This window comes from Bos indicus x Bos taurus, chromosome 1 (genome assembly GCF_003369695.1).
Source record: "Bos indicus x Bos taurus breed Angus x Brahman F1 hybrid chromosome 1, Bos_hybrid_MaternalHap_v2.0, whole genome shotgun sequence".
Taxonomy (NCBI): domain Eukaryota; kingdom Metazoa; phylum Chordata; class Mammalia; order Artiodactyla; family Bovidae; genus Bos; species Bos indicus x Bos taurus.
The window spans coordinates 67,680,178-67,696,680 of NC_040076.1; the positions used below are offsets into that span (position 1 = coordinate 67,680,178).

The 16,503-nt window shown below is 41.4% G+C and overlaps 1 protein-coding gene across 1 annotated transcript in view; it reads right to left on the bottom strand.

The window, feature by feature from the left end:
* Positions 1-11,502, bottom strand: part of HACD2 (3-hydroxyacyl-CoA dehydratase 2) — an 89,140-nt gene extending 77,638 nt beyond the window's left edge. The window contains exons 1-2 of the mRNA XM_027535897.1: positions 11,274-11,502; positions 8,194-8,311 (exon numbers count right to left, since the gene is read on the bottom strand). Of these exons, the coding sequence (XP_027391698.1) occupies positions 8,194-8,311; positions 11,274-11,428 (273 nt within the window). The 5' untranslated portion in view covers positions 11,429-11,502. The remainder of the gene's footprint in view (positions 1-8,193; positions 8,312-11,273) is intronic.
* Positions 11,503-16,503: the final 5,001 nt, after the last annotated feature.

The following is a 16,503-nucleotide window of genomic DNA, read 5'->3' on the forward strand; positions in this document are numbered from 1 at the left end:
GAGATTCCTACATTACATGTGTTGCCATTAACCTAAAGTCTGAACAGGAATCTCAAGTCTGTTTCATATTTTCAATCAGTTTCATTGCTTTTGCAGTTATAACACTATTGCACTGAAATCCTTTTCAACTAACTATGCCAGCTGAAAATGCTATAATGCTTACAGAACAGAATGTGCAGAGTGAACAAATTACTCAATTTTGAGATATCTTTATTTCAGTTAAGTTCCCTCTTCATTCCAACTGTGGTAGAATAGTAAAGATGATTCCCGTGAGATTCCTGTTCCTAAATTATCCAATCAAACACTAAACAAGGAACCACAGGGTAGGAATTTTGCAAATGTAGTTAGAAGTCTGAAGTCAGTGGACTTTCAGGTACAGAGATTATATGGATAGGCCTGATCCAACCGGGCCAGTCTTTTAAAAGCAGTTTTCTCCGGCTGGTGGTAGAAGATGAAGTCAAAGGTATTCAAGGAACAAGATATTCAATATATTCCTGAATAGCCCATGGAATTCTCTAGGCCAGAACACTGGAGTGGGTAGCCTTTCCCTCCTCCAGGGAATCTTTCCATCCCAGGGATCGAACACAGGTTTCCTGCATTGCAGGCGGATTCTTTACCATCTGAGCCACAAGGGAAGCCCAAGAATACTGGAATGCGTAGCTTATCCCTTCTCCAGTGGATCTTCCCGACCCAGGAATCGAACTGGGGTCTCCTGCATTGCAGGTGAATTCTTTACCAACTGAGCTATTAGGGAAGCCTATCTCACATGAATGCTCACCAAACTGCATCCATTGTAAAGGAGACTCTTAATAAGAGTGAACAAAATGATATACATTATTAATATCAATTAGCCTCTTTTCCCAGCCACCCTAGTGTTTCCTCAATAGACTCATGAACAAATTGGCCATGGCAGCAAGAATGGAGGCTATGCATGGGCTCAGCAACATGAACTTCCTCTTAGCAAGGCAGACCTGGTTAACCCTACTGCTGAGTGCCTAATCTGCTAACAGCAGAGATCAACATTAAATGCCCTATAAAATACCATTTCCCAGGAGGATAGCATACACCCTGATGGTAGGTTGATTACATTGGACTTTGTCCATCAAGGAGGGAGCAGATATTTGTACTTACTGGAATAAACACATATTCTAGATATGGTTTGCCTTCTTTGACCACAATGGCTCTGCCAGCCTTACCATCTATACATTCACAGAGTGCCTTATCCACCATCATGGCATTTCAACAGTACTGTGTTTGGTCAAAGAACACACTTCACAGCAAAAGAAATCCATACATCATTCAGTGGGCTCAGGCCCACTGAATCATCTGATCTTACCACACACCTCATCAACCAGAAATGCCTGGCTTAGCTGAAAGGAAGAATGCTTTACTGAAGACTAAGTTATAATGCCAATTGGGGAATCTTACCTTCAGATAATGGGGTTCTGCCTCACAGGACACTGTCTACACTTGGAATCACAGATGCTGTATTCCTCACAACCGGATTACAAAGTTCCAAGAATCCAGAGGAGGAAGCAGGAGTGGCTACTCTCACTATTACCCCTGTTCACTCACCTGAAGAATTTTTGCTTTCCATTCTGGCAATGCTGAGCTCTACTGGTTTAAAAGATCTTAGTCTCCACAGGTTACTGGCTGCACCAGGTGACACAACAATGGTTCTACTGAACTGGAAGATTAGACTGCCCCCTGGCCATTTTGGGCTCCTTATTTATGCTACTGAACATAAACAAAAACAGGGTTTACTGATGGATGGAATGGTTGATCCTGATTGAGATCACGTTGCCATAGGGAATGGAGGCAAAGTGGACTATGTACAGAAGCCAGATATGAGGCACCTGTTAGTATTTCCAATAGTAAAGGTTAATGAAAAACTTACAGAAACCAAACAGAGGTAGAATGACTAAGGACTCGGACTCCTTGGGAATGAAGGTTTGGGTCATTCCACCCTTATTGCTGTAGTAGTACTGTTAGTTGCTCAATCGTGTCCGACTCTTCGATTCTACGGACTGTAGCCACCAGGCTCCTCGGTCCATGGGATTCTCCAGGCAAGAATACTGGAGTGGACTGCCATTCCCTTCTCCAGAGGATCTTCCCGACCCAGGGGTCAAACCCAGGTCTCCTGAGTTGCAGGCAGATTCTTTACCATTTGAGCTACAGGGAAGACTTGCAATCTGTACCACGGTCTAAAGCTATGCTGCCAATGCAGTAGAGCTTATTTCAGTTTAAATTATAAGGAAATAAAACTAGAAAGTCATTTTCTCAGTCTCACCTACCCCATGGACTCAACAGTAGCTAGTGTATTGGACAGATAGCACAGATTTGAAGTATTATCATTGCAAAAGTTCTTCTGGACAATGCCGGTCTAAAGAATTAATTTTATTTATTTATACATCAGTTAGAAACCTTTTGATGGGATTCTTTAAAAGTTCTATTATTTTGGTAAGTGTTTTCAAAATGTCTCCATCTGTAGGAAACTGCATGGTCTCTTATTCAGAGACCTATGCATTCTCCTGGCTTCATAAGAATATTTTTATTTTTCAAAGTCTAAGGTTCCAAGTTGTTTTACTATTACATCTGAAGATTTTCTCTTTTCTGTTAGAAATCACTTATATTCATTTTAAGTTTAAAAATTTAACAAGCAGGTACTCAGGAAGGGAAGAGTTTTCCCTTGAAAAACAGCTCCTATGTATTACTCCACACACTCTCAATAATCACACTGAGAGGGGCTTTCACTTCCAAATAATTTTCTAGAATTTTTCCTGATTATTTTTGAATTATACTTTCCAATCTTTTCTATTTCTGGTAGCCATATATCTTGACAGGTTCGATACTCTCAATCTCTTTTCTAGATATCTTGGTTCTACTACACTATTAGTCTGTTAAGTTCCACTACTTTCCTGTATGCTTTTTCTGTGGTACTGATAATCATTTACATATTAGCTAGTCCACCAAAGGTCTCTGCTCTGTAATCTATTTTATCTGAGACCATAACCAGGAACTCCTGCCTTTCTTGAATCTTCAGTACATATTACATACTTTTCTGCACTGCACACTCCTTCCTGTCCTGAACTGCAACCATTGATATTTTCATTCTCTTTATTAAAAAAAAAAAAAAATCAGCATGCTCTTTTTTACAGCCATTACCTGTCTTCTCTGAATACCATATCAATTTGCTTCTATTTGCTTGAGTTGTTAAGCAGTGAGGCCTGTGTGGGCGGACTCCTGTTTCCCACAGTCTCCCTCTTCCCTTCTGATGTTGTGACACTTATTAATTATACCCAAGTTCTGTTCCCCTCTGGTTTTCAGTTTCTGAAGCTGGTTTGTCTGGTTTCTTGTCATTCCCGTTTGTGTCAGGTAGCTCCACTATGACTTGCTCTGCTTGCTCTTCAGAAGACTAGGAGGTCTGGTGTCTCAAAACAAGGGCTCAGAAAAAAAGTAGTCTAAAATGTGCATATAGCTTGTTTCAGAAGTTCCTTTTAAAAATCATTATTGAGAAATCAGCATGTTTCCACAAAGAAGAAAAACATTACAGGTGATGGTTAGGTACCCAGATGAGTTCAGAAAAGCAAACTTAACAGATAATGTGCCTAAAATGTATGACTGTATTAGTAACATCACAGAAACCAATCACCTAATATTTCTGTGGAAAAAAAAAAAACTCAGTAGTTGAAAAAGACAAAAACGCAGGAGGGAGACAAGATTGGAGCCCTCTTCCTAAGGATACTACAAGTTCTTAAGAATTTTCTGTATTTCAGAGAAATATCCAAATCAGTTTCCTGTTTCATTAAAGGATCTGAGGAGAGTTGTGAGGTGAGGTATAAGAGTCAGAGCAGAATACAGAGATGGGACTTAGAAAACAACAAAACTGTCTTCTTTCCTTCCCCAGAACCAACCAGTTTGGCCATTTCAGACCCAACCCTAAATCAGCTCAAGAGAAAAGATAACAAATGAAACTTTTTTCTTTCTTTCTTTTTTTGGTAGATAAGAGGGTTCCAAGCATTAGAGGGATCTGGAAGACAATAAGAAGGAAAAGGGGTGCCTGTGGTCCATTAGACAGTCCAAGATGGACAGTGGCTGGTAAATGGTGTATGTACTGATGGACATGTGTGGAAGATGGTCTATTTAGCAAAAACAATGAATGTCTCTGCAGAGCAGTCCTTACCTTATTGAAATCCTCACTGTCAATCACAGAGGCACATCCAATTACAAGTACCTGAAAGTGTCTTTGTGGTAATTACAGTCTTACGTTAACTAAATATATTTAGAAATCCAAATTCTGTTAGAAATAAGTTTAAAGTGCCATAATGTAGGATCAATCTACCAATTTCTAATTTTAACCCAGTTCTCAACAGGAAAGAGAGTCCTTCCTTATCCAGGACTATCATGGACACCTCAGAAAAGAATAAAGTAAAAAGAAAATTTATCCATAGGTCATTATAGATGAATGGTATTTTAAAAACTGAGATATAATTCACATATCACAAAATTCACTTAGAGTATACAATTCAGTGATTTTCAGTTATGTTTCTAAGGTTGTACAACCATACCACCATTTAATTCAAGAACATTTTCATCACCTTAAAAAGAAATCCTGTACCCATAAGCAGTCACAGCCCTTGGCAACCATTAATTCACTTTCTGTCTCTTTGAATTTGCCTATTCTGGATATTTCATATAAATGGAATCAAACACATAGCCTTTTGTTTCTAGCTTCTTTCACAAAGCATGTTTTCAAGATTCATCCATGTTGTAACAAGTACCAGTAATTCATTCACTTTACAGTATGGAGATACCATCTTTTATTTATCTATGAATGGCATTTAAAAAATATACTTTTGTTACCTATGTTATTTAACTCCCAGGATTACTCCAGATTCAACTCAAGAAACAATGTATTTATTCACACACTGATCTCTTGGCTCACAAAGTTATCAGCATTTTACTTTCTATCAACTTATAAATCATCTCATATCTCATTATCTTCACTGTACTGTGTCTCATGACTTTGGTACACACTTTCTTGGGCTTGCTGCCTAAAGCCACTTTTCTAGAGACTGTCCCTTCCCTCCAACTTCTATATGGTTAATGTGATCCTGCTCTTGTCTATAGGTGACTGGACCAGAAGTAAGTACCTAATTTAAGCTGGACAATTAGGCTCTTCACTCGGAATACGGAAATGCAAATAAGATTGCTTTTAATTAGCTGCTCTCTTGATTGCAGAAACTACAATCTCAGGAGTTTTCTGTTACCATGGTCTGCCACATAGACTAAGAAACCAAAAAAAAAAAAACAAAAACCAGTCTGCAGGAAGAGAAGACTCAGAGAAAGAGAGAGAACATGGTAAAGAAACACAGCAAGAACTCCTGGGTCCCCAATGGTGCTCCAGTCCCTGATTCCAGGCCATTACTAGGTCCCAGATGCAGCCCCACCACTGGGGTCCATGGGACATACTATACATTTATAACAAATTCCCCTTATTACAGATGAAGTCAGTCAAGGAGGTTTCTATAATCTCTAGCCAACGGTCCTAACATAATTATCTACTCAATAAAATTTTAATATCTTTATCAGCCAGGGTTCAGTCTCCATGGTACCCATCACAGTGACTCAAGCACATACTTATTTAACTATCACCTGTGGAATATTTTGGAAAACTATCCATAAAAATTACTCAAGACATTCTTGTATGAGTATGTGGGAAAAAAATTAGGATTTCTATTTTATTAAAAAGCTACATTATTGTTTCACAAACTCAATATATCTTGTACATATTTTGCAAAACTTCATTTAATTTCCTCAGAAAGTCTTTCTATATTACATTACTACATGTCCATTTACACATGCTTAGTAAATGTTTTTAAATTTTTTAAAAAGCAAAGTGTTATATTTTCCTGAGAAGATTCGAAGTTTCTTGAGAACAAGTAAAGTCTATTTCCTCTGAAAGCAAACTCTCATAGAACCTACTAAGGAATAATCATACAAATTATAATTCAGAATATTCTTACAGAGGTACAAGTGAGTGGCTGACCTCCCTGAACACATTTGTTCCTCCTATAAACAGGGTTTATTATTAAGCACTAATAATTCACAAAAGGACAACTTATCTGTAACTAAACAATACAAAGCACATGTAATTATCATACCATCTAGGCTGGGTAGGCAAGAAAACATTCCTTAATGGACAGCTCAGGAAACGCTGTTCTAGCAAGCCTGATCTCTTCTCCCCAGTTGAGGGGGTCCCTTCCCACCGCTGCCATCTACAAAGCTAATACACTGCACATTGCAGGGAGTCTTCATTCATTTTGCAGAGTACCTTTTCCAGAATCAAATCTAGGATTTGTCACCAAATTGGTTTTTACTGGGGATAATAGAGATAAAACCAAAACTCCAAAGTATTTTCTTAAATCCCTATTAAAAATTCTATAAGGATAAATGGGCTAATCCCTCCCAGGCTAAGAATTGGTTCCTAAGTGGATTTTTGTATCACACTATTTAAGGTCACTACTTTCCCTAAGATATTCTTAAATTTTAAAAATTATACCTCTAATATTACCAAGTCTTACAGAGACAGAATCCCCTTTAAATTATTTCATTATTCCAATGGGGTACAACTTCTTACTGTATCAAGCACTGAGGCAGTTTCTAATGGTCTTGATTCCAAATTTGCTTCTCTGTAGCTTTAGAGAACTGTGTGGGCCAAAGGTCCGGGAGACAAGTTCTACTTATTTACTACTGCCTCTTTCCAAAAGAATTTCAGCCTCCAAGTTTAAAATATGGCCTCAACTATTTGCTAAAATTTCCTTAAACTATTAGGGTAGAAAGGAACTTTACAAATCCACTTCCACCTAATTATTCTACAAATGAGAAAAAGAGGCAGACAAGAGATAAATGACACACCCAAATTCACAAAGTAAGTTAGTAAAACTAGCATGCTTAGAATAAGGCACTCAAGCTCAGGCTGGAGGCTCTCTACATCGTACTATCTACCTTAAATATATAAGGAAGGACAGTATCAAAATCTCTCTGCTTTCTGAGAGAAAAAAAAACAAAAACTGTTAACTTTCTGCTTTCAAAAATTAGGGGAGAGGTGGAAGTAACACATTTTATTTCATAGAGATAAATGGTCTTTTCTTAAATATCCTTCCAAACATCATGATGGGCTTGGCCTAGAGGCTAAGTGAAATGAAACTGAATACCAGATCTGCTCTGCAACCTGAAAAATTTTCACCATAATGAACTATGACAGCTATTGTGTGTGCCCAAAGCTATCTCATCTTCCTTTTTCCATCAACAAAGTCTACAGTTTCTTGGCCAGAAGGATGTGCCCTAGATCTGACCAATCAAGTATCTCACATCACTGGCAAGAGTAATTGTTCTAAGTAAGGCCAACCAGAATCCTTCCCTGATGCTAAGAAAACTAAGCTCTCTCCCACCATGTGGCGAAGGCAATGTGCAGGAGAGCCTAAGACCAATATTCAAAGAGAAACAGGGAAGCAGAGATGAGAGATGGAAAGAGAGTCTGCAACATCAAATCCTTGGTTCTCATTCCTCATTCCTGAGCTGGTTCCTTTGATTTTGTAAGCTAACCCTATATCTTTACCAACTATGGAAGCCAATAAATTTCCTTTTGCTTAAAATAATTTGAATTGGGCTTCTGTCACTTGCCACTCAAAAATCCTAACGTACTTAACCCAGAAGACAGGAATGGATATATACATTATCCTTAATACAGGGAAATTAGTAAACTATTCTTTAAAAAAATTTTTGGAGGCTTCTAGACAGTCTCTACTATTTTTTATATCTATCACTCCTGACATCCTACACTTACCAACTTCACTGTGCCCATTATATGCCAGGCCCCAAGAGTATCCGAGTTTGCTAGCAGTTCCCTAGAATGTTCCTGGAACTTTTTTAATCCTAATATAAGTTTGTTTAATTTGATTTCCAATAGAAGTTGAATGTAAAACACATTCCAGGTAATGCAAGTTAAATGAGATCTACTTTACCTGGTCAAAGAGATAAATCAGACATCAACATTATACATAGCATACTATGAGGCAAGTTTTTAACATTTAAAGCAAATCCAAAAGAAACATGGCTACTTCAGTATTATTTAGTAGCTTGTTTTTAATTTAACAATAGAAATCAACAGCAACAAATCTCAGGACCCACCTCCAATAAGGCTCCAGTTTGGAAGAATTTCAAAGGCTTTTCAATGGAATAATAAAGGCTATGATAGCTACCCTTAGCCAGGTATGCTCTGACCAGACCAACTGCTATAACGAGCCACCTAAGAAAAAGAGCAATCAGGAAAAAAAAAAAGTTAAGTAGGATTATAATAGAAAGACATGGCAATGACAGATACTGCCAAAGGTGACCTCAAGAATCTGTCCTGGATTTATGGATTATCACCCTCAAATGCCAAGCTGTATGTAATGCACAGAAATGCTGCACCATCAGCAACATCCTACCAAGAGTGCTTTTGTAAAAGCACAGTGGCACCTCACCCATCTGGAGCTCGGCTTTTTGGCAACCTTGCCTATTGAGAACAAGGCCAAAAGGAAGGGAATAAGCTAAATTGGTCCTTGAGCGGCTATATTAGGTGCCAGAAAGTACAAGACAAAAGAAACTATTACAGGAAAATTTAATGCCCTGTGCAGTTAAAGGGTCTGTAATAATAACAGGGTGAAGATAAGATGTTTTAAACTATATATGTAAGTATCTTACTGGTACCTTAAAAGCCGTTCTTTTAAAAGACTACAAATGACATGAATAAATAGCTTTTTTTTTTTTTTTTTTAAGAATAAAAGGCTTTTAAGCTGAGAGTCTCAAAATCAATTCAGTAAAGAAAGTCAGATCAATACAAAATGCAAAAGGGAAGCATTTAGGCATATGGCTCTGAACACACATTTGTTCTACTCTCCTCCAAAATAAATTTCTCAGATCTTGTAGCTTTTTATTTGTTAAGTTCCATACTGAAATGTTGTACACCTTTATTAAAGTATGTCTCCTTGAAGGTGCTAACAGACTTATTTATGTGTACAATCTTAACTAGGCAATGGGGAATGTGGTCTGTTATTTCTAGAAACTATCATGCAAAGACATCAAACAAGAGTTTGTAAAAAAAAAAAAAAGAAAGAAATTAATTCCTTAATGGTGTTACTGGTTCAGTATTGGTGGTGGTGGTTTAGTTGCTAAGTCGTGTCTCTCGCGATCCCATGGACTGCAGCCTGCCAGGCTCCTCTGTCCACGGGATGCTCCAGGCAAGAATACTGGAGTGGGTAGTCATTTCCTGCTCCAGAGGATCTTCCGGACCCAGGAATCAAACCGGGTCTCCTGCATTGCAGGTAGATTCTTTACCAATTAGTGGCCTAGAAAAAACCTTACTTTACTCTCATACCCCCAACTTGTCTTCCTGGTTTAAGATACCATTTCTTACCCACCACCCTATTCTCTATGTTAATGGTTTAAAAATACTCGTTTCACCTTCCCCAATGTATCTTAAAAATCTATCTTCAGTACAATGCCCTTACTAATATGACAAGAATTTTTATATATAAACACACACATAACACTCCTGAATATTCTTTTAAAAACACTGTGACCATTTATGTGATAAAGTAAGCTTGCATGTGATATTTCTTCATTAGTCTTTGAGTCAAGAGACATGGGTTCTAGACCCAGAACTACTACTAACAAGTTCTGTGAGTTCAAACAAGATAAGCAAGTCACAACTTCTCTGAGCCTAGGTTTCAATATTATTTCTAGCAATAGTCATAAAGCCCCTATGATCTTCTCAAGATACGTTTTGTGCATATGTGTGTGTGAAAAAGCAAGGTGCTGAAATGCTAATAGATTAGAATTTGTATTTTTAAAAAGGGGTGGGGTATGATTATACAATTTGCTAGTATCAGTATCTTAAAAGACAGACAAAATTAACTGCCTTCTAGGGAGGAAACCTGTGTGAAAGGGAAGATAGGAGGGTAGATTCTCACTGTATGCCCTTGTATATATTTTCAATTTTGCATTTGGCCATTGTATTATCTAGTTTAAAAATAAATCAAACTAGATGTTCATTATACAGTTCTTTCAACTTTTCTGTATGTTTGAAAATTTTCAAAATAAAATGAAAAAAAATTTTTTACAAATGAATACAATTTAAAAATCTATATATTCGTCTGATCCTGTGATCAAAAATCAGGAGATGAAAGAATTGGAGAAACTTGGAGAGCGCCTAGCTCAACTCTTTAGTTTTTACAGATGAAAAAACGGAGGTCTAGAGAAATTAAATGATTTATCCAAGGTCACACAGCTAGTCAGTGTCATAACTAGAACTCAAAACTCGCTGTGACAAGGGATGGACTGAAATAAGAAACAAGAGAGGGTAAAATCTGTTTCCAGGGTCTATTCCCCTCCTCCCCAGTAACTCTGCCTTCCATCTCTAGAGTCCTGCCTGCTCCAACCCATCCTATAAAGTCTGCGGCTGCTGCTGCTTAGTCGCTTCAGTCGTGTCCTACTCTGTGCGACCCCATAGACGGCAGCCCGCCAGGCTCCCCCGTCCCTGGGATTCTCCAGGCAAGAACACTTGGAGTGGGTTGCCATTTCCTTCTCCAATGCACGAAAGTGAAAAGTGAAAGTGAAGTCGCTCAGTCGGGTTCGACTCCAGCGACCCCATGGACCTATAAAGTCTAAATTCACCTAAAGCACAGAACTGCTCATGTCACTGGGCAAAAACTTTGAACGCTCTGACACCACCTTTCACATTAAAGCTCATCGTGGATTTTGAAAACAGCCGCGGAAACAAATGGTCACTCTGCAACCACAGCTCCCTCCATTCCCTTTAGAGGGAACAGCTCGCCATTCGTGACTTGCCGCCTGGGCTCTCCGCGCTGCAGGATCGCCCGGCACACCGCCCCCCAGACCTGGACGTGCGGCCAGCCCACCTGTCCTCCCAAGGCCCTCCGAACCACCACCTAGGCAGCCTTCCCCGAGCCCCCATGGAGCCTCGAAACTCCAGCTCCGGGCACACCCGGTGCCTGGGAACTTGCTCGGTCCCCGGCCCGGGCGAGAGTCCTGGGTAGGCACAGGGGAGGAGGATCCAGCCTCGTTGCCCTCAGCGCCCAAGTCCCGGGGCCCGGACTCCCGCCGCCGGGGCTGCGCTGCGCGTGGCGGGCCGAGCCGGGCCGCTCCTCTGGCCGCAGAACCCCCTCCCCGGCCAGGCTCTCCCCCGCCTTCAAAAACCCCAGTCTCACCCCGCGGTCATCACCACATTGTAGATGACCAGGTATGCCGTGGCCAGAGGCCCTGGGCCCTTCTTCCTCCGCGAGCTGCTGGCTTCGCCGGCCCCGGCACGGCCCCCGCCGCCCCCATTCCCCTTCGACGCCGCAATCGCCGCCGCTGCCGCCATGTCAAGTGCCGGGCATCCACTCTCCTCTCGTAAGCCCCACCGCCCCGACTGGCCACAGCGAGAGGGCGGGGGGGAAGAACGCGGGAGAGGCGGAGCGGAGGCCGCGGGGCGGAGCCAGGGACAACGCCCACGGCGGCCGCCATCTTGGAGGAGGGCAAAGACGCTCCCGGCGCTTTCCGCCCCTCCGCGAGCCTCCGTCGCCACCGCCATCTTGGAACGGAGTAATCACCGCCGCTTTTGCCCTCCCGAGAATAACCTCCCGCGCCATCTTGATAGGTCAATATTGTCTTTGGCCTTGCTGGGCAGGGTCGCTGTTTCTACCATCTAGATGCATCGTCGTCCGTGGTTATTCTCTTTCCTATAATTTCCGCCTCCATACTGGATTAAATGATTCTTTGATTCTCTCTTGTCATTGTGACTTCTCCCAGTGGTCCTATCTTCTCCCGTAATACGGCCGGAGTAAACCTTCCGTTTTGAGTCAGGTCATTTGACGCACATTTCGTTTCCCATCATCCCCAGAGGCAGGCAGGAACTGCCCTTTATGTTAACTCGTAGCTAGGTTGAAGATTTCAGTCTCCAAAGGTTTATTCCCTGCCTTTTAAGTTACTCAGATCAGATCAGATCAGTCGTTCAGTCGTGTCTGACTCTTTGAGACCCCATGAATCGCAGCACGCCAGGCCTCCCTGTCCATCACCAACTCCCGGAGTTCACTGAGACTTACATCCATCCAGTCAGTGATGCCATCCAGCCATCTCATCCTCTGTCGTCCCCTTCTCCTCTTGCCCCCAATCCCTCCCAGCATCAGAGTCTTTTCCAATGAGTCAACTCTTCGCATGAGGTGGCCAAAGCACTGGAGTTTCAGCTTCAGCATCATTCCTTCCAAAGAAATCCCAGGGCTGATCTCCTTCAGAATGGACTGGTTGGATCTCCTTGCAGTCCAAGGGACTCTCAAGAGTCTTCTCCAACACCACAGTTCAAAAGCATCAATTCTTTGGCGCTCAGCCTTCTTCACAGTCCAACTCTCACATCCATACATGACCACAGGAAAAACCATAGCCTTGACTAGACGAACCTTTGTTGGCAAAGTAATGTCTCTGCTTTTGCATATGCTATCTAGGTTGGTCATAACTTTCCTTCCAAGGAGTAAGCCTCTTTTAATTTCATGGCTGCAGTCACCATCTGTAGTGATTTTGGAGCCCAGAAAAATAAAGTCTGACACTGTTTCCCCATCTATTTCCCATGAAGTGATGGGACCGGATGCCATGATCTTTGTTTTCTGAATGTTGAGCTTTAAGCCCACTTTTTCACTCTCCACTTTCACTTTCATCAAGAGGCTTTTGAGTTCTTCTTCACTTTCTGCCATAAGGGTAGTGTCATCTGCATATCTGAGGTTATTGATATTTCTCCCAGCAATCTTGATTCCAGCTTGTGTTTCTTCCAGTCCAGCGTTTCTCATGATGTACTCTGCATAGAAGTTAAATAAACAGGGTGACAATATACAGCCTTGACGAACTCCTTTTCCTATTTGGAACCAGTCTGTTGTTCCATGTCCAGTTCTAACTGTTGCTTCCTGACCTGCATACAAATTTCTCAAGAGGCAGATCAGGTGGTCTGGTATTCCCATCTCTTGAAGAATTTTCCACAGTTTATTGTGATCCACACAGTCAAAGGCTTTGGCATATTCAATAAAGCAGAAATAGATGTTTTTCTGGAACTCTCTTGCTTTTTCCATGATCCAGCAGATGTTGGCAATTTGATCTCTGGTTCCTCTACCTTTTCTAAAACCAGCTTGAACATCAGGAAGTTCACAGTTCACATATTGCTGAAGCCTGGCTTGGAGAATTTTGAGCATTACTTTACTAGCATGTGAGATGAGTGCAATTGTGCGGTAGTTTGAGCATTCTTTGGCATTGCCTTTCTTTGGGATTGGAATGAAAGCTGACCTTTTCCAGTCCTGTGGCCACTGCTGAGTTTTCCAAATTTGCTGGCATATTGAGTGCAGCACTTACACAGCATCATCTTCCAGGATTTGAAATAGCTCAACTGGAATTCCATCACCTCCACTAGCTTTGTTCGTAGTGATGCTTTCTAAGGCCCACTTGACTTCACATTCCAGGATGTCTGGCTCTAGGTCAGTGATCACACCATCATGATTACCTGTGTCGTGAAGATCTTTTTTGTACAGTTCTTCTATGTATTCTTGCCACCTCTTCTTAATATCTTCTGCTTCTGTTAGGTCCATACCATTTCTGTCCTTTATTGAGCCAATCTTTGCATGAAATGTTCCTTTGGTATCTCTGATTTTCTTGAAGAGATCCCTAGTCTTTCCCGTTCTGTTGTTTTCTTCTATTTCTTTGCATTGATCGCTGAAGAAGGCTTTCTTATCTCTTCTTGCTATTCTTTGGAACTCTGCATTCAGATGTTTATATCTTTCCTTTTCTCCTTTGCTTTTCGCTTCTCTTCTTTTCACAGCTATTTGTAAGGCCTCCCCAGACAGCCATTTTGCTTTTTTGCATTTCTTTTCCATGGGGATAGTCTTGATCCCTGTCTCCTGTACAGTGTCACGAACCTCATTCCATAGTTAATCAGGCACTCTAGCTATCAGATCTAGGCCCTTAAATCTATTTCTCACTTCCACTGTATAATCATAAGGGATTTGATTTAGGTCATACCTGAATGGTCTCATGATTTTCCCTACTTTCTTCAAACAGACAGAACAGGCGCCATCTTGAAAGCAGGACTCCATCTTGGGCCGGACTGTGGACTTTGAGCTATATGCCCAGTATCTATGAAAATGACATACCAACTGGAAAACCAGGCCCCCAGATGGAAGAACCCCAGGGCTCATACCTAGACTCTCCATTGCCTAAAAGAATACCCTAATTATCTGTGTAACCAAATAGAATCATAAATTCTATTATGCTTATTGGGGTATGACCACAGGCCTATTGATAATTGTCCACTGTTAACTACCTAGGCCTAAGGCATATGAATCACAGGTTAACTCTGATTGTATCTTTCTCTTCCTTTGTTCAGACTAGTTTTGGGGAATTTGGGGAGGTGGTTTTGCGCATGTATACTTAGGGTATATAAAGTTTTTACAAAAACTGGTTGGGGTCCTTGGCTAAGAGGAGACTCTGCCTTGGGCCCGCCGTTGTAATAAACTGCATTTCACTATCTGCATTGTCCTTCTGAGTGAGTTTGTTTCCCGGAACCCGTGGCTACAACACTAGAATAGTGGAGGTCTGTAGGGTAAGGGAGTTAAAGGCGAGGTTCGGAAAAAGAGCGAGACTGGCACTTCACAGCAACAAATCAACTTTAATGAGGCAAGAAGGGGCAGCAGTCAGATAAGTGAGCTGCTGCACTAACCCGAGAAAAGAGCAAGCATCTATGTGGAAAGCTACTGTCTTACGGGAGCCTGTTCTTCTCCAACGTTGTTCCGAGTAGTTATGTCTTAAACAGCTGGGGCAAGAAATTCTGGAGATGGGCCAGAGGCAGGACTGGCTGGGAGCTGGGCATAATCAACCATAGTGTCCTTTTTTTTTTTTTTTCTCCCTGCTTTGGGTGAGAGAGTTCTTTGTTTTGCATAGAATGGTGGGGAGGACCTGGAGGGGAGTTTAAACTCCAGGCTATTTTGAGCCATGTAACTTTCCTTCATTTTAGACCCTAAGGAATATATACAAAAAGAGAAAGAGAGGTGGGCACCGTTAATGTTCAGGGCTTCTTTGTGCTGATAAACGAGGGTCAGGGGTTTGTGGTCCAGGAGGAAGGAAGTCTAAGTCCCGTAGTGTTGATTTTCTATTCTAGCCGTCAGGGTCTCAAGCAAAAGAACAGTCTTGACTTGGTCTCGGGAAATGTCTTGGATTCGGTCTTGGAGGAATCCCTGGAAAAGATTAAACAAACAAGGCCCAAAGATAAGTAGGGGGATGATAAAAATGAATGGTCTGAGAAGGGAGGGGTAAAACCCAAGGCATCTAGTTCCAATCTGTTAACCATGACTGCCAGGAGTTGCTTAATCTCTGGCGGATTCGTGAGGCTTGATCTGTAAGGTTTTTTGCAGCTCTTTGGACAATACCTAATTGGTTGGCATAGAAACAGTAGGATTCGTCTAGAAAAAGGCTAGACCTCCCTTCTCTGCAGTGAATAGATCTCATCCCCTTCTATTTTGTAATACTATGGCAGCCAAGGAATCAAGTTGATTTTGGATAGTTATTAGGCCTTGAGCTATTTCATGGAAGCTGTCTGATAGGTCTTTAGATAGTGTCTGATAGTTTTGGATGGAGGTGGTTAAGCTGGCGGTTCCTGTTCCAATTTCAGCTGCTATTTCTAGTCCTATTAAGAGGGGAATGAAATGAATGGCTCATTTTATTCATTTGTGGATGAGAGGAATAGGCTAGGGTTGATCATTGGGGGTTATTAAAATGTTTGGACTGGAGTATACAAGGGTGCAGGTCCCGGTCCAATTAGTAGGTAGACAGAGGTATGTAGACGTCCCACACAGGAAATAGAAGCCAGGTTTTGTAATACAACAGCTGAAGTCGATGGTGAAGAGGAGTCAAGGGGAGGTTTTGATTGTTCATTCAAGGACTCTCAGACACCCCGCTAAGGTGGCCTCAACGATGGGAAAGGTGGAGGAATATGTTGAAGGAAACCGCCCTGTAAAGGTTAAAGAGTGTCCTGTAGGACCAGAAACATTACATATAGCCTTTCCAGTGGCAAAGAGTAAGGTGGGGGTGTGGATGCACATGGAGTTAGGGATTGTGTCCATGGATTGGGCATATGAACTGTTTTGGGAATTTCTGGATATGTAAAAAGGAGCTGGTTGTAACTGTTAATTTCTGGGCAATAGGGCCTCCTATTGGAGGTTTTTTGTTGAAGGAGGGAAATTTGGTGAGTAAAGATTTTAAGAGTATGTCTAAATTTCTGATTTGGTCACTAGTGTGAAGATATTTAAGATATGAGACGAGTAAAGGCTCTCCACAGTATGAGTGGTGTAGGGACATGTTACCTGTGGTCCAGTCGAGGATGGATGTGGGGAGGGCTGAATCTCCCAGAGGAGTTACGGATAAACATAT